Consider the following 21,775-nt stretch of genomic DNA (forward strand, 5'->3'; position numbering starts at 1 on the left):
GGGCAGAGGTTGCAGTGAGCCAAGATCATGCCACTGCACTCCAGCCTGGGTGATAAAGTGAGACTCCACCTCAAAAAAAAAAAGATGAAACCAGAAAGCATAATACAAAAAGAACCAAAAATTGTCATACAATAAATGTAAAAATGTGAAAGTCTCTATTAAATGGCTTTTGCTTGCATTCCAGAAAAAAAATCCATTTCTAGATTTCATTAAAAAAAAAGACTCTAAAATAGAATGATGAGAAAGGGTATAGAAGGCAAAGGTTAAAAAAAGGTATCTTAATCTTGATATCAAAAAATTTGGAATTAAGTGTACAAATTACAAAATAGACCAAACGGCACTCCATAATATTAAACAATGAAATAACAATGAATTTAAAAGTTAGGAACAGCCACACAACATAACACCTACTATCAAATCAATTTTCAAAGAAAAAGAACTAAAAGATTTCTAAAAATAAAAAGTAACGAATTAGAGGTAAAGAATAACAGTCTCAAATCAATAGAATAAATCTATTTTATTTATTTTTTTTGAGACAGAGTCTCGCTCTGTCTCCCAGGCTGGAGTGCAGTGGCTCCATCTCAGCTCACTGCAAGCTCCGCCTCCCGGGTTCACACCATTCTCCTGCCTCAGCTTCCCGAGTAGCTGGGACTACAGGCCCCTGCCACCACACCCGGATAATTTTTGTATTTTTAGTAGAGACAGGGTTTCACTGTGTTAGCCAGGATGGTCTCAATCTCCTGACCTCGTGATCCGCCCGCCTCGGCCTCCCAAAGTGCTGGGATTACAGGCGTGAGCCACCACACCCGGCCCAATGGAATAAATCTAAATAAGCACTGATGAAATCCAATTACAATGCTTATCTCTGATAATAAACTTTATTTCAAGTGGACAAAGAATACTTAAAACATTGACCTCAGAGCATTCATGGAAATCTAACCACATAGAGCGCCAACAATTTGTTGAGTTGACATTTCAACAAGTTCTTGAAGAATTAGGAACACAGACTTTAATCTCTAACAAGAACATAGTACCACTGGAAATTTATAGCAGTATCAGAGAACAATTTCTATTACATGAAGTAAAATAACGCTATTTCAATTGACCTGAAGCAAGGGGCCAAAATAAACTAAAATTATAACTGTGTAAACATTATATAACTAGATAGAACAGCAAAATCTGTGCTCAAAGCAAAATCTATGGCCTTAAATACTGAAGAGATCAAAAAAGAATGAAAATAAGTGAGTAATTATGACTCACAAATTTCAAAATCAGGAAGAAAATATATTGATGCAACAGAAGAGGCATTGGTAAAATCAGAGCAAAAATGATTTACTGTATTTAGAAAAATATGAAACAACTGCAAAATGGTTCTTTGCAAAAAAAAAAAAGTTAAATGAGGCAATGCAGTAAGAATAAAAGGCAAATTTCCTAATACATGAAATAAAGAATAACATGAGAAAATTAATCACTTTTATAAACCTTGTAAGAAAGGCCCACTACTTGGGCTCAACCCTATGCTCTTTCGCTTAGGTTAACACACTAACCTATATTATCCCACCACTGACCCTTCAGGGAAGCCTGCAGGGAAAACAGATGTCTGGCTGTCTCCTAATGACTGATACTGTGAAAAGGCTGTTGGCTCCTATCGGCGAAGTGGGCACAGAGTTGTTATATCTCAGTAAACTGATCCTTATTTTACCTAGGATCGATGTTGGCCTACCAACTTCCTTTCTCAGAATAAGAGATCTTTAGATCACTTAATTCAAGGAGATTTCGTGGGCCTGATGCCACTTAAAGAACTTTACTGTTGAAGGGAAATTCTGCCATCTCCTTTTTCCCCCAAACCTCTTCATGTTATGCTTTATGAGGCCTGAAAAATGTTAAGAATTGTACATACAGTTTCAGAAATAGTAGATGAAGATCATGGGATTAAAGCACAGAACTCCTCAACGGAGGTGCATAAAATCGCAGGCATGGTCACTCAAAAGAGAGCTGCTTTAGATGCAATGCTGGTCTAAGGGGGCAGGCTTATGTGCTGTCTTATGGGAAGAATGTTATATCACTAGAGGCCTCTGTGGAATCTTTAATATTACTAATATTAATGACTCAAAAAACAGAGTCGCAATAACATTAGGAAACGGGCAGAATGCTCCCACTTACCTAGTTATAATGGCTCTTTGCATTCGGTAAGGAATCTGTTCTTTTGTTTTAATTTGGCCTCTGTTGGCTCCTGATTTAGGAGACTATAAACTGTGATTGCAATTCTTCCCTAAATACGTTTGTTCAAAAGTGTGATCTCCAGAATAATAAAATGCTACTATATCACTTTTTATATATATATACAATATATAATCTCATATTATGATAAAATAATAAAATGCTACTATATAGTCATATATATAGCAATGCTACTATATATGTTCCATCGAATGAGCCAACAAATTATCTTCCAACAAAAGGAATACAAAAATATGAAATGTATGGAGATTAGAATAACCATGAGGGAAAACTTTTAAAAACACAATGATACATCAAACAGCACTGTACATCTGAACTAGTGTTCCCACATAAGTTTATCTTCCATCTCAAGCAGAAGCATGACCAAAAATGGAAAAATGGGGGTTACTGAGAAGTGAAACCAACACAATCCCCTCTTAAGGCCAATTGCTTACTCATCAAGGCTCCAAGTATCTCACCTCTCACTGCCTACCACACTAAAATTATTATTGTTATTATTATTATTATTATAGTTATTATTTTTGAGACGGAGTCTCACTCTGTCGCCCAGGCTAGAGTACAGTGGCGTGATCTTGGCTCACTGCGACCTCCACCTTCCGGGTTCAAGCAATTCTCCTGCCTCAGCCTCCCGAGTAGCTGAGACTACAGGCGCCCGCCACCACGCCCCGCTAATTTTTTATATATTTTGGAGAGACGGGGTTTCACCGTGTTAGCCATGATGGTCTGGATCTCCCAACCTCATGATCTGCCTGCCTCAGCCTCCCAAAGTGCTGGGATTACAGGCGTGAGCTACAGCGCCCGGCCCACACTAAAATTATGATGTCATAGACTCAGCCCCATCCCAATTAGTTCGCTCTGTTTTGCAAAACCTGCCTTAAAAATTACTTTTACACTGTTGGTGGGACTGTAAACTAGTTCAACCACTGTGGAAGACAGTGTGGCGATTCCTCAGGGATCTAAAACTAGAAATACCATTTGACCCAGCTATCCCATTACTGGGTATATACCCAAAGGAATATAAATCATGCTGCTATAAAGACACATGCACATGTATGTTTATTGCGGCACTACTCACAATAGCAAAGACTTGGTGGAACCAACCCAAATGTCCAACAATGATAAACTGGATTAAGAAAATGTGGCACATATACACCATGGAATACTATGCAGTCATAAAAAATGATGAGTTCATGTCCGTTGTAGGCACATGGATGAAGCTGGAAATCATCATTCTCAGCAAACTATCGCAAGGACAAAAAACCAAACACTGCATATTCTCACTCATAGGTGGGAATTAAACAATGAGAACACTTGGACACAGGAAGGGGAACATCACACACCACACACCGGGGCCTGTTGTGGGGTGGGGGTAGGGGGGAGGGATAGCATTAGGAGATATATCTAATGTAAACGATGAGTTAATGGGTGCAGCACACCAACATGGCACATGTATACATATGTAACAAACCTCCATGTTGTGCACATGTACCCTAGAACTTAAAGTATAATAATAAAAAAAAATATATATATATATATATAAAATTACCCAGTTGCTACTTTTCTGTGGAGCACGTTTTTAAAAAAAGAAAGAGGCTGGACGCAGTGGCTCACGCCTGTAATCCCAGCACTTTGGGAGGCAGGGGTGGGTGGATCACCTGAGGTCAGGTGTTCCAGACCAGCGTGGCCAACATGGTGAAACTCCGTCTCTATTAAAAATACAAAAATTAGCCAGGCGTGGTGGCACACACCTGTAATCCCAGCTACTTGGAGGCTGTGGCAGGAGAATTGCTTGAACCTGGGAGGCGGAGGTTGCAGTGAGCTGAGATCGGGCCACTGCACTCCAGCCTGTGCGACAGAGCAAGACTCCATCTAAAAAAAAAAAAAAAAAAAAAAAAGGAAAAAAAAAATTACCCAGTCTGGTTCTAAAACCTGATAAGTAAGTTTCCTGGTTTCTTATTTTAAGATACTACTGTTACTCTTTCAAGAGGTTGTTCTCCCATTTTTGCAATAAATCTAATAAGCTTAGCTTTGCTAGATGAACAGAAATGTCTGGTAATTCTTGGAAGTCAACAGTATATAGACACCCTAGGAAATATATGAGAAATATCGTTAAATATAGAAAAATAAATATTTTGAAATATCATAAACATATAACAAGTAAGTCCAACTCAAAATAATACAAAGTACCAGAATAATGAAGATATATCAGGAAGGCTGCTATTTTCAGACAAAAATCAGTTGCTTTCTAATATATCAATAATAACTAATTATAGGCTGATATAGCAATATATCTAATATATCAATAATAACTAATTATAGGCTCACACCTGTATTTTCAGCACTTTGGGAAGCCAATGCAGGAGGACTGCTTGAGCCCAGGAGTTAGAGACCAGCTGAGCAACCCAGTGAGACCCCCATCTCTAATAAACAAAACAAACAAACAAAATAACGAATCACACAATATAGAAGTATACAATTACATATTATAGAATTATATGTTATACAAGTTCTTAATCTCTGACAAGAACATAGCACCATTAGAAATTTATAGCAATATCAGAGAACAATTTCTTTTACATCAAGTAAAAGAACTCTATTTTAATTGACCTGAAGTTTAACTGTAACTCAAAAGTTTATAAACATTTAATAAAATATAAACATAGATTTAGTTTTAAGGGTTTTTAAAAACTATCATTTTTCAAATTTCTTTTTAAAAATTATAGTTTAGACCAGGCGTGGTGGCTCACGCCTGTAATCCCAGAACTTTGGGAGGCCGAGGCAGGTGGATCACGAGGTCAGGAGATTGAGACCATCCTAGCTAACACAGTGAAACCCTGTTTCTACTAAAAATACAAAAAAATTAGCCAGGCATGATGGTGGGCACCTGTAGTCCCAGCTACTCGGGAGGCTGAGGCAGGAAAATGGCGTGAACCCAGGAGGCGGAGCTTGCAGTGAGCCAAGATCGCGCCACTGCACTCCAGCCTGGGCAACACAGCGAGACTCCGTCTCAGAAAATAAATAAATAAATAAATAAATAAATAAATAAATAAAAAAAAATAAAAATAAAAATTATAGTTTAAGTTAGAGTGTAAAACTTACGTTGTTGGTTTCTTTATCCTAATTTAATAATGGCGTATCAACCTTCACTGGTCTTTGTTCATTTTCACTGCAACTGGATAAATGATTAGATATTACTGCCAGTGTGGCAATTCCTTTAGTATATGTAAAATTTGGACAAGATGAAATGGAGAAAATTATTTTTCTCAGCTTCAGCGATAAGAAATGCAAACGATAAAGACTGACATTGTTCACACACATGATTTGGAGTTTTAAGATTTGTATAAAGCATGTTCTGCTGTTGCAGCTTCAGAAGAACAGGAAAATACTCCAGAGTGATTGGCCACATTGCCACACATACGTACATAGCTGCCAGTTCAATGAGTTAAGAGGGCCTAGCACTAAAAGGGTCCAGGAGCAATTAGCATACCTAAGCCTAGATCTGGATTTCTAAATGGCGTTCCCAATAAAAGGAACTGGTGCTCCTTACAGAAGTGGCTGATTCCAGGGCTATGGCAATGAAAATATAAGATAATCCTAGATTAACAACTTGTAGTGCCAGAAAATAAGAAATGCTCACCAAAGGTGAGCAGGTTGAAAAGGCACAGACGCCAACTTGAAAGAGTTCCCAATGGCCAAAGCAGAAGAAAAATAACTAAGGATAGTATTGGATTATAACTCATGGAATAAAATAAACATCTATGAGTCCATATTGATATAAATAATTCAATAAATAGAGGAAAAAGGGAGTATTCCTTCTTACAGAAGAATTCCAGCTAATGGGCCGGGTGCGGTGGCTCAAGCCTGTAATCCCAGCACTTTGGGAGGCCGCGGCAGGCAGATCAAAAGGTCAGGAGTTCGAGACCAGCCTGATCAACATGGTGAAACCCCGTCTCTACTAAAAACACAAAAATTAGCCAGGCGTGGTGGTGCATGCCCGTAATTCCAGCTACTCAGGAGGCTGAGGCAGAAGAATCACTTGAACCTGGGAGGCGGAGGTTGTAGTGAGCTGAGATCGCGCCATTGCACTCCAGCCTGGGCAACAGAGTGAGAGTCTGTCTGAAGAAAAAAAAAAAAGTTTCCAGCTAATAAATGTAGGAGGTTAATGCAAAATCATCAGTAGGCAAATGTTGCATTAAAGATGGGTACAAGCAGGCCGGGCGCAGTGGCTCACGCCTGTAATCCCAGCACTTTGGGAGGCTGAGGCAGGTAGATGACCTGAGGTCAGGGGCTCAAGACCAGCCTGGTCAACATGGTGAAAACCCATCTCTACAAAAACTACAAAAATTAGCTGGGGGTGGTGGCACAAGCCTGTAATCCCAGCTACAGCACCTGTAATCCCAGCCTGAGCCTGGGAGGCGGAGGTGGCAGTGAGCCAAGACAGCACCACTGCACCTGCACTCTAGCCTGGGTGACAAAGTGAGGCTCTCAAAAAGAAAAAAAAAAGAACTGGTATAAGCAAAATCTACTGTTGGAAGCTAAAATCTGTGGCGGGGATCGGGGGGTGTAAAAGTTGGAGGAGAAATAGGATATCTGTATTGTTTGCCTGGGACTCACAAAATAATACCACAAAATGAAGTTCGCAAAGCATCCTCAGAAGCAAAAGTTTTTTCTCGGACCTTCTCTTGCCCTCCTGTCTCTCAGTCCCATTCTCCCCCTAGGCTAACCATAAAGACTAGAAGCCCTCTTCCCCAAGGCAAGTCATGGAAACCAGAACCCCTTGTCCCCAGAGCTACTCATAAAACCTAAAAATATTACTCTAACTTTCCCCTGCCTTTTTGGGTAAAAACTGGCCATAAAAAATTCCCTGGCCTACTTTGTTTGACTGTTGGTCATAAGACCCCCATTCCAGAGAGTCCCCCATTCTGGAAGGAAGGAATACGTGTTCTGAGAGGCCAAGAAGAACCTAGACAGACAGGCCTTGCTGGGTTTCCCTACTCAGGCTATTAGCATTAGATCACACCCTTTTTGCCCAATCCTGTTTCTACATAGCTGTCCATACTTTGTTAAACCTAAGCATAAAAATAGGTAATTTCCCCTGTACCTTTGGATCTTCTTTCTAAAGGCTCTTGTGTCATGAAAAAGTATGATTAGATCAATTTGTATGCCTTTTCTCCTCAATCTGCCTTTTGTCAGTGATTTTCAGTGAAACTTCAGAGAGTGAAAAAGAAGTTTTTCCTCGGCCCGGACAGATACAATTATGGAAAGCATCTCAAACAAGTTACATCATATTAGCATTGCCTAAGGCACAAATTCTTATTTCACCAAATTATAATATTAGCATTGCCAGTGGAACAAACTATTATTGTCTCCTCATGTGATACAATGGGAAGAACAGAACATCACCTGGGGGCAATTTTTCAAAATATGTTTGGCTTGAATTTAATCATAAGGAAGTGATAATACATTGCAGATTGTAGACATTCTAAAAAGAAATCAAGTGGACTGGACTTTGCAAAGATGTCAATTTCATGAAGGAAGATGCTCTGAATTAAAGGATATTAAATAGATTTGGTGAGTAAGTATGACAGATATTCCTTCAGTTGATCCTAGATTTTAAAATTTATAAAAGGACATTATTGGGATAATTGGGAGAAATTTGGATGTGGACTGTATATTTGATAATATTCTTAGAGTATTGTGAAATCACTTGGGTAATGTGGGCAAAGGGTTAACAAAACATTTTCTAATGTTCTGTAATTAAACATTAAACAGAATGGGAATCCCATTCTGCATGAGGATGTACTCTTAGGCTAACTCTCCAACGCTGCTTCCCTAAAAACAGAATGTGTCAACTATGTTAATAAGTTTCATTATTTATGGTAACAATGACCCTGATTGGCAAGTTGCACCTCGGAGTGTGGACTAGGGGCTAGATGAAGAGAACACCATATTTAGGGTTTCTTTGACTACATTTCTTTTTAAAAGAGCATGTCCTTGAAAGACCCTGGAAACGATGACTAAAGAATCCTCACACCAGATATTGTATCAACCTTTGGAGCCAGTCTTTTTTTTTTTTTTTTTTTTTTTTTGAGATGGAGTCTCATTCTGTCACCAAGGCTGGAGTGCAGTGGTGCGATCTCAGCTCACTGCAACCTCCGACTCCCTGGTTCAAGTGATTCTCCTGCCTCAGCCTCCTGAGTAGCTGGGATTACAGGCATGCACCACCACACCCGGCTAATTTTTTATGTTTTTGGTAGAGACAGGGTTTCACCATGTTGAACAGGCTGGTCTCGAACTCCTGACCTCAAGCGATCCACCTGCCTTGGCCTCCCAAAGTGCTGGGATTACAGGCATGAGCCACCGCGCCCAGCCAAACCAGTCTTCTTAAGTCAGGGGAGGCCCACACTCCTGCCCTGTGGATCTCATTTCCTAGCACTTGAGCTCTAGCACCTGTGGAAAAGAGAGCTCCTGGAAGGCTGTCTCATATGCATGAATCACTGCAGCCATGCCACAGGGTGCTGAGCACCAAATACCCAAGAACAACTATAGTTATATATATATATTATAAATATATACTTAGGTTAAGAGTAAATATCAGGGCCAGTTACCGGGGCTCAAGAGTGTAATCCCAGCACTTTGGGAGTGTGGGCAGATCACTTGAGGTCAGGAGTTCGAGACCACCCTTTGTATTTTGTAAAAATACAAAAATTAGCCAGGCATGGTGGCACACACTTGTAATCCCAGCTACTTGGGAGGCTGAGGCAGGAAGATCGCTTGAAACCAGAAGGCAGAGGTTGCAGTGAGCCAAGATCCATCACTGTACTCCAGCCTGGGCGACAGAGTGAGACTGTCTTAAAAAAAACAAAAACAAAAACAAAAAAAAACAGAGTAAATATCAGCCATAAGGGAGAAAGCATATGATGCAATGACTATATATTTCATAATATGATTACAGTAAAACTAAAAATTGGGAGGAGACTGGGCATACTAAAAAACTGTTTTCAGTAACATTTAGGTAGTAAAGCTGTTATTAATGTTCTAAGAATGTTGTATGTGTCATAAAGAATAAAGGAAATGACTGGGCATGGTGGCTCATGCCTGTAATCCCAACACTTTGGGAGGCCAAGGTGGGCAGGTCACCTGAGTTCGGGAGTTCAAGACAAGCCTGACCAACATGGAGAAACCCCATCTCTACTAAAAATACAAAATTAGCTGGGCATGGTACCGCATGCCTGTAATCTCAGATACTCTGGAGGCTGAGGCAGGAGACTCGCTTGAACCCAGGAGGCAGAGGTTGCGATGAGCCAAGATCGCACCTTTTCACTCCAGCCAGGGCGACAAGAGCGAAACTCTGTCTCAAAAAAAAAAAAAAAAAATAGAATAAAGGAAATGAATACTTGCATGGTATTTTAATTTTATCATCACTGGAGTATTGGAGAATTGGTACTGAGGAATAAGAGATACAGATCAAAGACAGAAAATTTCAATTAAACACCATTTAGTTCTAAGTTTGGCCAGGAAGTTGCCATATAAACTCATTAGGTAATTTATTTTTATGTAAATATGTAAACACATATATATATATGTATACTTAGAGTTTTTTTGTTTTTTTTGTTGTTGTTTTTTTTTCTTAAGACGGAGTGTCACTCTGTCACCAGGCTGGAGAGCAGTGGCCCGATCTCAGCTCACTGCAACCTCCATCTCCTGGATTCAAGCAATTTTCCTGCCTCAGCCTCCCTGGTAGCTGGGACTACAGACCAGTGCCACCACGCCCAGCTAATTTTTGTACTTTTAATAGAGACGGGGTTTCACCATGTTGGCCAGAATGGTCTCGATCTCTTGACCTCGTGATCTGCCCGCCTTGGCCTCCCAAAGTGCTGGCATTACAGGCATGAGTCACTTTTTTTTTTTTTTGAGACGGAGTCTCGCTCTTTCACCCAGGCTGGACTGCAGTGGTGCTATCTTGGCTCACTGCAAGCTCCACCTCCTGGGTTCACACCATTCTCCTGCCTCAGCCTCCCGAGTAGCTGGGACTACAGGTGCCCGCCACCACGCCCGACAAATTTTTTGTATTTTTTGTAGAGACGGGGTTTCACTGTGTTAGCCAGGATGGTCTCGATCTCCTGACCTTGTGACCCGTCCGCCTCGGCCTCTGAAAGTGCTCAGATTACAGGCATGAGCCACCGTGCCCGGCCTTTTTTTTTTTTTTTTGAGACGGAGTTTCACTCTTGTCGCCTAGGCTGGAGTGCAGTGGCATGATCTCTGTTCACTGCAACCTCTGCCTCCTGGATTCAAGTGATTCTCCTGCATCAGCCTCCCCAGTAGCTGGAATTACAGGTAGCCGCCACAATGCCCGGCTAATTTTTGTATTTTTAGTAGAGATGGCGTTTCACCATGTTGGCCAGGCTGGTCTTGGACTCCTGACCTCAGGTTGGCCTCCCAAAGTGCTGGGATTACAGGCGTGAGCCACCACACCCAGTCACTTACAGATTTTTCTATCTTTAGCTTGTAAAAAGCCTATAACAATCTTCAACCCAGAAAAATGGGCACTTCTAGAGGCTAGACTGTGGCCTTAAAATACCATTTCCCACTAAAAGAACCCAATAGTTCACAAACTTATGGCTGACTAAAGGCTTGGTACAGGAAACGTACAAGATAAGCCTGCAACACTTTGTCATATCAGATGGGAGAAGACTGGCAATAAAATAACTGTCTAAATCTGGGAGTGGTGGCTCATGACTGTAATCCCAGCACTTTGGGAGGCCGAGGCAGGTGGATCACCGGAGGTCGGGAGTTCGAGACCAGCCTGACCAACATGAAGAAACCCCATCTCTACTAAAAGCACAAAATTAGCTGGGTGTGGTGGCACGTGCCTGTAATCCCAGCTACTCGGGAGGCTGAAGCAGGAGAATCGCTTGAACCTGGGAGACGGAGGTTGCAGTGAGCTGAGATTGTGCCATTGCACTCCAGCCTGGGCAACAAGAGCAAAACTCCGTCTCAAAAACAAAAACAAAAACTGTCTAGTTACCTGTGAAGGATCCTAGGGGCCAGGCACGGTGGCTCATGTCTGTAACCCTAACATTTTGGGAAGCCGAGTCCGGTAGATCATCTGAGGTCAGGAGTTTGAGACCAGCCTGGCCAACATGGCAAAACCCCCCTCTCTACTAAAAATATAAAAATTAGCCGAGCATGGTGGCGCATGCCTGTAATCCCAGCTACTTGGGAGGCTGAGGCAGGAGAATGGCTTGAACCTGGGAGGTGGAGGTTGCAATGAGCCAAGATCACACCATTGCATTTCAGCCTGGGCGACAAGAGCAAAACTCCATCTCAAAAAAAAAAAGAAAAGAGAAAAGACCAAATATTGATCAGCCTTTATTTTCCAAATGGTATCAGTAGTTACCAAATAGTAGGTGATGCAAAAAATTGTTTATATTTGTACATAATAAATGAAAAATAAATGTTAGAATTAGATTATGACCATTTTGGAATGTCTGATGAATTAATACATTCAGGCACTGAGCATAAATGACTGCTAAAAATCACAGAGAGACAACCAGAAGGTTTATGCTGAGAACCTAAACCATTCACTCCCACACTCAGCCTTGAAACAGAGAAGTGGACCTACCAATCCCCCTACAGGTAGCTTACTCTCTACATAAACACATCCCACTGTTTTCCTCAGCACAATTTTACTGTTCTGGAAGTTTCTTGCACAGGCAAATGGCTTCATTGTTCATTACTGGAAGTTCCTGAAAGATCCGTCAACTCTTAAATGGCAAACATCAACAGTTTGTACTCTAGAAAATATTCAATTCCTAACCTCAAAATTCTAACCTAGCTGTTTCCACTAATTCTCCACTGTGGTGTCTTCATCTTTACCTAATCCTAATCAAGTCCCCGCATGAAGACCAGCCTTAAACCAAACTTTTAATTCTCAGTAAAAGCCATCCTTGCCCTTCTGCCTCTGAGATACTATATAAAGCTCTTCAGAGGTGGTGTTTTCCTTTAACACAGTAAACCATAAGCCCAGCTGTGTCTGGTATGAGGGGAGCAGGAAAAGTGCCAACATATGATGCATACAATACTGCCCAGGAAGTTGTCTTGCAAAAAAATAAATAAAATAAACTGAATCAAAATCGATTAAGTGTAACAGTGAAATAAATCTAGCATAGCTGACTCCACCTTACTTCTAACCTCACAAGCTAATGGCGTTTGCTCATAACTGCACGCTGGCCAAGTTAACTATGGGAGGATTTAATTTATACTATAACTTTAAAGCAAGGATAATAATCCCTTTCCAAAACTATTAATAATTCCCAAGGAGATAGGGAGGGTGTACATACAAGTAACAACGTTATGTTAAAGATTTATAGGAGCATTGTGACCTGACCGAGGACAACGTTGTGCAACCTTCTCGGACCCCTGCTGACACCCAGATATCTGTAGTCGCCAGTCACCTCCTGACCTCAACCTCCTCCGAGTTCCCCCTTCGCCAACATAAAAAACGGCATGAGGTTCATTCCTTTTTTTTTTTTTTTTTTTGAGACGGAGTCTTGCTCTGTCGCCCAGGCTGGAGTGCAGTGGCGCGATCTCGGCAAACTGCAAGCTACGCCTCTCGGGTTCACGCTATTCTCCTGCCTCAGCCTCCTGAGTAGCTGAGACTACAGGCGCCCGTCACCACGCCCACCTAATTTTTTGTATTTTTTTTTTTAGTAGAGACGGGGTTTCGCCGTTTTAGCCAGGATGGTCTCCATCTCCTGACTTTGTGATCTGCCCGCCTCGGCCTCCCAAAGTGCTGGGATTACAGGCGTGAGCCACCGCGCCCGGCCGAGATTCATGCCTTTTAAGATGGTTCTTTAGGACATTAGCCTGCCATCTTCTCGGTTTGCTGGCTCTCTGAAATAAAGTTCCTTGCCCTAACACCTTACCTCTTAACTTACTGGCTGTTGTGCAGTGAGCAGTATAAGCTCTGGACTCAGATACATAAGCCTCTTGACCCCTCTACTTATTTAGAGGATACAGAGGGATCAGAGAACATATTTAAGCAAATCTCAGGGATGGCATCAGCAAAAAATAGAATGGAAGATGTTTCTTCAGCAAATAAGGGGTTAAGAACACAAAGAAAGATGAAGACAAAACTTAGAGACTTGCGAAAACTTAAAAAGACTTGAAATTGGAGAAAAAATAAAAGGAAGGAACTTATTACCATTAAAATCAGAATAGTGGTTACACTTAGCAGGAGGAAGAAGATTGTGACTGGTTGCAGACATGTGGAGGACTTCAGAATTAACTAGAAACTCTCTCCTTGTTTAGAAATACTGCTTGGAGGGTATAAAATAATCTTGTATGTCATTATTATAACCTTTCTGTAACTCTAAAATTATATTAAAATAAAAAAAAATTTTAAGTTTTAATTCCTGAGACGGCTGTGGTGACATGATTGTTTAACTTGCAAGACTCAGTAAGCTACTCATGTGTTATATGTTGTTCTCTGAATCTGTCTAATGTTTTTAAAAATGCCTTGAAAACAGTTACATCATTGGTTCTAATCCTTCTTATTCCCAACAATTCAAATTCAACAATACCTCATGTGATCTGACTACTCCTAACAATGTGACCTCATTTCTTGTCACTCTCCTCTTAGGATCTCTATTCTGGTCTACTTTGGTGCTCCTCAAATTCACATAGCTCTCTCTATTACCCTCCCTTGACTATCCATACTCCTTCCCTCCAATGCCTCAGCCATCTCCTTAGCCTTCTAAGCTCTTTATTCAGCTTGGAATATTCTTCCCGAGATAAACACATGGCTTGTGACCTTATACCATGTCTCTTTCCAAATACTACTGCCCCAAAGAAGCTGTCCCCGGCCATTTCATCCAAAATGGCCTAATCTCTGCTTACTTTCTACCATTGCTTATTCCACTGCCTAATAGTAGTTGTTTGCCTGCTTATTTTATTTTATTTATTTATTTATTTTTTGAGATGGAGTCTCTCTCAGTCGCCCAGGCTGGAGTGCAGTGAAGCGATCTCAGCTCACGGCAAGCTCCGCCTCCTGGGTTCATGCCATTCTCCTGCCTCAGCCTCCTGAGTAGCTGGGACTACAGGCGCCCGCCACCATGCCCTGTTAATTTTTTTGTATTTTTAGTAGAGACGGGGTTTCACCGTGTTAGCCAGGACGGTCTCGATCTCCTGACCTCGTGATCCGCCCATCTCGGCCTCCCAAAGTGCTGGGATTACAGGCGTGAGCCACCGCGCCGGGCCTATTTTATTTTTGAGATAGAGTCTTACTCTGTCGCCCAGGCTGGAGTGCAATGGCGTGATCTCGGCTCACTGCAACCTCTGCCGCCTGGGTTCAAGCGATTCTCCTGCCTCAGCCTCCCAAATAGCTGGGATTACAGGCACCTGCCACCATGCCTGGCTAATTTTTGTATTTTTAGTAGAGACGGGGTTTCACCATTCAAGACCGGCCAGGCTGGTCTTGAACTCCTGACCTCCTGAGCCACCCACCTCGGCCTCTCAAAGTGTTGGGATTACAGGCGTGAGCCACTGCGCCCAGCCTACCTGTTTATTTTTATGTGTTCTTTAGTACAATGTAAATTTCCATAAGGATAAGGACCTTACATGTCTTCCTCATGATCACTACATTGATATGTGTGTTGTGTGTGTGTGCAAAAGGGGAGCTGGAAAAACAGCTGAGTCCAAAATACAGGTAAAATATTGCACTAAAGAAAAAAAAGGCTGGGTGTAGTGGCTCACAACTGTAATCCCAGCATTTTGGGAGGCTGAGGCAGGCAGATCACAAGGTCAGGAGTTCGAGACCAGCCTGGCCAACATGGTGAAACCGTGTCTCTACTAAAAATACAAAAATTAGCCGGGCATGGTGGCACACGCCTCTAATTCCAGCTACTCGGGAGGCTGAGGCAGGAGAATCACTTGAACCCAGGAGGTGGAGGTTGCAATAAGCGGAGATCAAGCCACTGCACTCTGGCCCGGGCGACAGAGCAAGACTCTGTCTCGGAAAAAAAAAAAAAAAAAGAAAAAAGAAAGCCCCTATCACTGAAAACAGGTTTGAAATATAGAAGAAATAAGGTGATTGGTAAATGGGGTAAAGTTGAAGCTTCTTCCATAGCTTATGCTACGATCTTTATTCCCAACCAGGTTGTAGGCCTTTGCTCCACAAGTCTGGGTGCCTTGGAGGAAGGTTTCACAAACAACACAAAAATGTCTCCTTTCTCTTACCACATGGGCTGTGGCCGGCCCTGATGGTGTCCCCTGCCTTCCTTACCTGTGAACTGTGTTTCTTCCCTCAAAATCATCCAGGGCTCTTTTCCTCGCTCCAGTAAATCAACCACAACTGGTTTAGAAATGGAACGTCCTCCTTATAAGAAAAGAAATGCCACATGGTATAAAAATAAAAACAAAAGTAACAGAAACCTTTGAGCTTTGATTAAATTTACAATGAACTAAGGACTTCAAATAAAAGAGGGTGAGATGACTGAAGAAATGAAACAGGTACAGTAAAACCTTCTTTTAATGTAAACTCATACACGCGTGGTCTCTTAGGAGAAAGTTTAACCTGTGACCTTATAAAATGTCTCTTTCCAAATATTACCACCCCAAAGTAGCTGTGAAGTTCTCTGGAGCCAGAAGGCTGGGGCACAAATTATTCCTCTTAAATCTACCAACCTTGTGACTTTGGCCATGTGACTTCAACTCATTATTCCAATTTGGCAAATAAACTGGACATAATAATACTACTATTGGCTAGGCACGGTGGCTCACGCCTATAATCCCAGCATTTTGGAAGGTCAAGGTGGGAGGATCACTTGAGACCAGGAGTTTGAGACCAGCCCGGGCAACACAGCGAGACCTCATCTCTACAAAAAAAAAAATTAGGCATGGTGGTGCATCTATAGTCCCAACTAGTAAGGAGGCTGAGGCGGGAGGATCACTTGAGCCCAGGAGGTCGAGGCTACAGTGAGCTATGACTGCACTCCAGCCTAGGCAACAGAGCAAGATCCAGTCTCGAAAAAAATAAATAAATAAATAAGATAATAACAATAATACTATCACACAGTTCTTTCAGGATTATTTATATATATATATATATATATATATATAATGTATACATATTCCCCCTCCCTTCCGAAGAGTGGCTGGGGACATAATGAGCACAACTGTACCAATTATAATTATTTTATTATTTCTGTATGAGAGAAAAAAAAGCATCCCGACTGATATATAAAATCTTCATTCAAACTCAATGCAAAGCTCATGAATTATAACTTTCAACAATAAATCATACAAATTGGCTACAGGAAATGAAATGTGGACTCTTCAGTTTCCAATAAATATTGTTCATCTAATCCAGCACTATATAAGTCACAGGGGTTCTTCTTATACTCAGAGTAAATCATGAATCTGCATCTTTTGTCCCTGCAGGTGGATCAGATGATGACACAGCATATCTATAGGAATTCTGGAAATATGCACAATGGGAAACCAGGATTCCTGGACAATGGTTATTCATGGACTAATAATATATAATTTAATAATAATAATATATAATTTTAACCCAGCCCCTTGGATATTAAGGAAAGGAGGCAATCATAAGGGGCAGGAGAATATGTGACTATCTCTAAAGGATGAAGAAAATGATGGTACTTGGTGGCACAGCCATTGTCAAACAGGCAGAGCTGAAATATTCCTCTAAGAACAGGAAGGAGAAATTCAACTATGTCTTGAAATACGGCCTTGAAATTCATTGTGTTGAAAGGTAACATATCACAGATCACATTTTAAATTACTTGAGGCAAATAAACTTACCCAGTGATACCAGGTTTCTATAGTTCTCCAACATCACATCCCTGTATAAGTCCCTCTGATTAGGGTCCAGGTATTCCCACTCCTGCCGAGAGAAGTCTATGGCCACATCCCTGAATGTCACTAATTCCTGAAACTGCAAACCCATGCGTTACAAAATTTAAAAAACATTTTAAAGATGGAAAGATAGGAGATTACAAGAGCACATTAGAGAAAAGGAGTGATATAGTATATGTGGCTAATGACTGGTAGCAGACTAAAGCAACGTGTCTACATATTCCTAAAGGATCCTATTGCCACAGGATCCTATTCCTAAAGGATCCTATTCGTAAAGGATCCTATTGCCACAGACAAATGTTTCTGCATGTTGGAGGTTACCACAATAATTCAGACCTGCTGAGGAATGGATAAAATAAAATTCAATAAAGTATTAAAGACACAACTACATAGTCTGCTAGTCATGTGATGCATAAATTCCCAATAAACATGAGTTTCTAAACTTTTTTTCCTGTAAGTTAGAAAAATGAGATGTCCTTGCCAAATTTAATAATCTCCAATATTTTATTGTTTTGTGCTATTTATTTATTTTTTTGGGGACAGGGTCTCACTCCTGCCCAGGCTGGAGTGCAGTGACTCAAACATGGCTCATTGTATCCTTGACCTCCCAGGCCCAGGTGATTTTCCCATCTCAGCCTTTCAAGTAGTTGGTACTACAGGTGTGCAGGACCTGCCCAGCTAATTTTTGTATTTTTTGTAGAGACAGGGCTTCACCATGTTGCCCAGGCTGGTCTCAAACTCCTGGGCTCAAGCAATCCGCCTGCCTCAGCCTCCCAAAGTGTTGGGATTACAGGCGTGAGCCACTGCACCTGGCCGATTTCCATATTTAAAAAAAAAAGCTTTTGCAGAACATTTAGACATTTCCACAAGTCTCGAGTTACATCACTATGTCAGAGCACATAAGCATTTTTCTTTATTTTGACAAATATATTTTTTATTGACTGTGCAACAATTTTATAATGAATATTTCAGACTTACTCCGTCGTTAATCCATCTTTTACCTCGTGTACATTTTTTAAATCTTTTTTTTTTTTTTTTTTTTTTTTGAGACAGGCTCACTCTGTTGCCCAGGCTGGAGTGCAGTGACACAATCACTGCTCACTGCAGCCTTGACCTCCCATGCTTAAGCAATCCTCCTGCCATAGCCTCCTGAGTAACTGGGACTACAGGGGCAAGTCACCACGCCCAGCTGATTTTTGTACTTTTTTTGTAGAGATGGGGGTCTCACTTTTTTTGCAAGGGGTCTCAAACTCCTGGCCTCAAGTGATCCTCCCGCCTTGGCCTTCCACAGTGCTGGGATTACAGGTATGAGCCACCGTAGCTAGCCTACCTTCATATACTTTGTTGGACAAAACTTCAAAGGTCTTTCCCAGTTCTGGAAATCAACATATTTACTCCTTAGGATAATATTCTCATTCATCACCATTTTCCATCACTTAATACTTTTCTTGTTCCAGAATGGATACTAATATAGGATGACTCATAATCAAAAAGATGTCACCCAAGTTCAGCAGAACACATTCAACCACAAAATAAAAACTTGTCTCTTAGTAATTCTTTGACAAGATCCATGGTATATCTCCAACAATTCTAAAATTCTCAAAGAATATGAGATCTCATCACATACTAAGACAGACCAATTGATAACCAAATCCCATCTTATTTGCCTAGAAAACTCAGGTCTGTGGAGAATGTCAAAGCCTACCTATGGTATCCAAATAGGACCAACATCTCTAATTCACCAAACTAAGGACCTATAAAGGAAGCTCAAATAGTTCCCTGTTGAGACTTCACTCCTTTACTGCTCTATCATAGACTTTGGTTGAGGAATAAGCACATGAGTACTCAATACATTTGACAATAAATATAAAAGTGGACAGAAAATACTCATAGGGAGAAAACTGAGTTATTTGCTATCACTATATTAGAAGAAAGTGGGGACAGATAACTGAAGGAGGCCTTCTTAAATAGGAAGCCTTAGGTTAATGAAAACATCCACATAACCTATGATCATGATATTGCAAGGAAACAGAATTAATCAACTTACACAGGTCATGGTTTTAGAATTGTAAGACCTGATCAGTCCTACTTGGTGGGGTTCCAATACTGGAAACATTCAAACTCCAGAGAATCCAGAGCTGAGAGAAGAAAAGAGATGTTAGTGTTCCCAATATGACTTAATTTAATAAAATCTTTCTGCTCCTCTATTTCTCCTTCCAAATTAATCCCTCACAACTGAACATATAACTTAGGGAAAAACAGACAATGAATCTAAGCACTCCTTCACACCCCAGGAAACCCAGCTATACAAAGGTAGTTTTAGAGTAAGTCAATGGCTCACTAAAGCCAGATCCAGACAAGATAGCAAGAGGTTTTCTGGACAAGGCTCCAATTTGGGAAGGCTGATCTAGACTTGAGATTAGGCTGCTCAGTTTCTCCATGAGAAGATTCACTTGCCTTCATTCCCACCTTCCAAGGCTGAGAGAGGACTTATCGTTCAGACTAGAAGCTTCTTTTTTTTTTTTTTTTTTTTTTCTGAGATGGAGACTCGCTCTGTTGCCCAGGCTGGAGTGCAGTGGTGAGATCTCGGCTCACTGCAACCTCTGCCTCCCAGGTTCAAGCGATTCTCCTGCCTCAGCCACCCAAGTAGCTGGGACTACAGGTGCACACCACCACAGCTAGCTAATTTTTTTTGTATTTTTAGTAGAGACGGGGTTTCACTATGTTGGCGGGGCTGGTCTTGAACTCCTGGCCTCAGGTGATTCACCCGCCTTGGCCTCCCAAACTAGTCAGATTACAGGCATGTGCTACCGCGCCTGGCCTCAAACTAGAACCTCTTCTATGGCATCAGAATCAGTTGAAATTGGTCAAAATATGAGAGAGAACACAGCACAGGAGGAAATGTTTAGGCCTGGTTCTGTGTTGAGCACAAACTGCCTTGCTAAATACAAAATATACATGTAATAGAATACCAAGAAGCTATCAGATGCTAAGTAGGGAAACGTATCTAATAAAATTTAAAAATTTCAGATATACTGTCAACGGAAAATTAAGATGAAAAAACAGAATGTACAATATCATTGGATCATTAAAAAGACAGACAAGCATTGAGGCACAGGCTATAGGACATCAACACATTGAGAAAGTCTGGTAATTTATTCTGTTACATTACAACATGATAATATGTTACCATTACTTTTCTTTTAGTTGCTATCTTGATTTTCTTTTTTGAATATATTTCATAATCATTTTAACATTGTTCATACATTAACTTAAAAAATACATGTGTACACACATACATACACTCACACACAAATTTATATATTAAAAGGTGGGTTTATTTTGCCACTTAGCCACAGTGTCATCCAGACTACTGCTAAACTCTCTCTTTTTTTTTTTTTTTAAGGGGCAGAGGGTCTTGCTCTGTCACCCAGGCTGGAGTACAGTGGTGTGATCATAGCTCACTGCAAACTCAGGCTTCTGGGTTCAAGTAATCCTACTGCCTCAGCCTCCTGAGTGGCTGGCACTAAAGGTGTGCACCACCATGCCTGGCTAATTAAAAAAAATTTTTTTAGAGGCAGGGTCTTACTATGTTACCTAGGCTTGTTTCAAACTCCTGGGCTCAAGAGATCCTCCCTCCTAGGCCTCCCAAAGTGTTGGGATTACAGGCATGAGCTACCACGCCTGGCCTAGTTTCGCTTTTTATCTAACATCACTTGAAGAAAAAATTAGACAGTAAAAGCTTACAGAATATATTCACTAACTTCCATATAGATTCCATGGGCTTAGTTACAATGATGACCAGAATCTAATCAATGCCACCTCCACATGAATTCCCAAGGCACATCACCTGAATCTCTCTAGTGGTCTTCATTATACACTGACTTACCCGTTCCTATTTACAACTTATGGTCCTTGCTGAATTATTGGCATTTTAAAGTAGTGACTAGTCCTAGCCACAGCAACCAGACAAGAGAAAGAAAAAAAGGCATCCAAATTGATTAAGAGGAAGTCAAACTTGCTGTTCGCCGATGATATAATCATATACCTAGAAAACCCTAAAGACTTATCCAAAAAGCCCCTAGATCTGATAAATAAATTCAGTAAAGTTTCAAGATACAAAATTAATGTACACAAATCAGTAGCATTGCTATATACCAACATCGGCTAAGCTGAGAATCAAATCAAGAACTCAACTTCTTTTACAACAGCTGCAAAAAAAAAACACACACACAAAAGAAAACAAACAAAAACAAAACAAAACAAAAACAAACAAACTTAGGAATATACCTAATCAAGGAGGTGAAAGATCTCTACAATGAAAACTACAAAACACTGCTGAAAGAAATCACAGATGACACAAACAGATGGAAGCACATCCCCCGCTCATGGATAGGTAGAATCAGTATGGCGAAAGTGACCATACTGCCAAAAGCGGTCTATAAATTCAATGCAATTTCCATCAAAATACCATCACCATTCTTCACAGAATTAGAAAAAACAATCCTAAAATGCATATGGAACAAAAAAAGAGCCCGCATAGTCAAAGCAAGACTAAGCAAAAAGAACAAATCTGGAGACATAACATTCCCTGACTTCAAACTATACTACAAGACAATCGTTACCAAAACAGCATGGGACTGGTATAAAAACA

At 40.8% G+C, this 21,775-nt stretch overlaps 1 protein-coding gene across 4 annotated transcripts in view; it reads right to left on the minus strand.

Annotated features, from left to right (window-relative positions):
- ZNF573 (zinc finger protein 573) overlaps positions 1 to 21,775 on the minus strand; it is a 48,237-nt gene that overhangs the window by 23,016 nt on the left and 3,446 nt on the right. Inside the window, exons 2-4 of one of the 4 annotated variants that reach the window (XM_063701861.1) lie at positions 19,169 to 19,259; positions 17,068 to 17,200; positions 15,527 to 15,619 (exon numbers count right to left, since the gene is read on the minus strand). In XM_063701861.1, the coding sequence (XP_063557931.1) occupies positions 15,527 to 15,619; positions 17,068 to 17,200; positions 19,169 to 19,237 (295 nt within the window). In that variant the 5' untranslated portion in view covers positions 19,238 to 19,259. Of the gene's footprint in view, positions 1 to 3,989; positions 4,370 to 15,526; positions 15,620 to 17,067; positions 17,201 to 19,168; positions 21,242 to 21,775 lie in introns of those variants that run through there. The other 3 variants (XM_019016569.3, XM_063701862.1, XM_055369250.2) reach the window with 3 other exon arrangements.

Source organism: Gorilla gorilla, chromosome 20 (assembly GCF_029281585.2).
Source record: "Gorilla gorilla gorilla isolate KB3781 chromosome 20, NHGRI_mGorGor1-v2.1_pri, whole genome shotgun sequence".
Taxonomy (NCBI): Eukaryota; Metazoa; Chordata; class Mammalia; order Primates; family Hominidae; genus Gorilla; species Gorilla gorilla.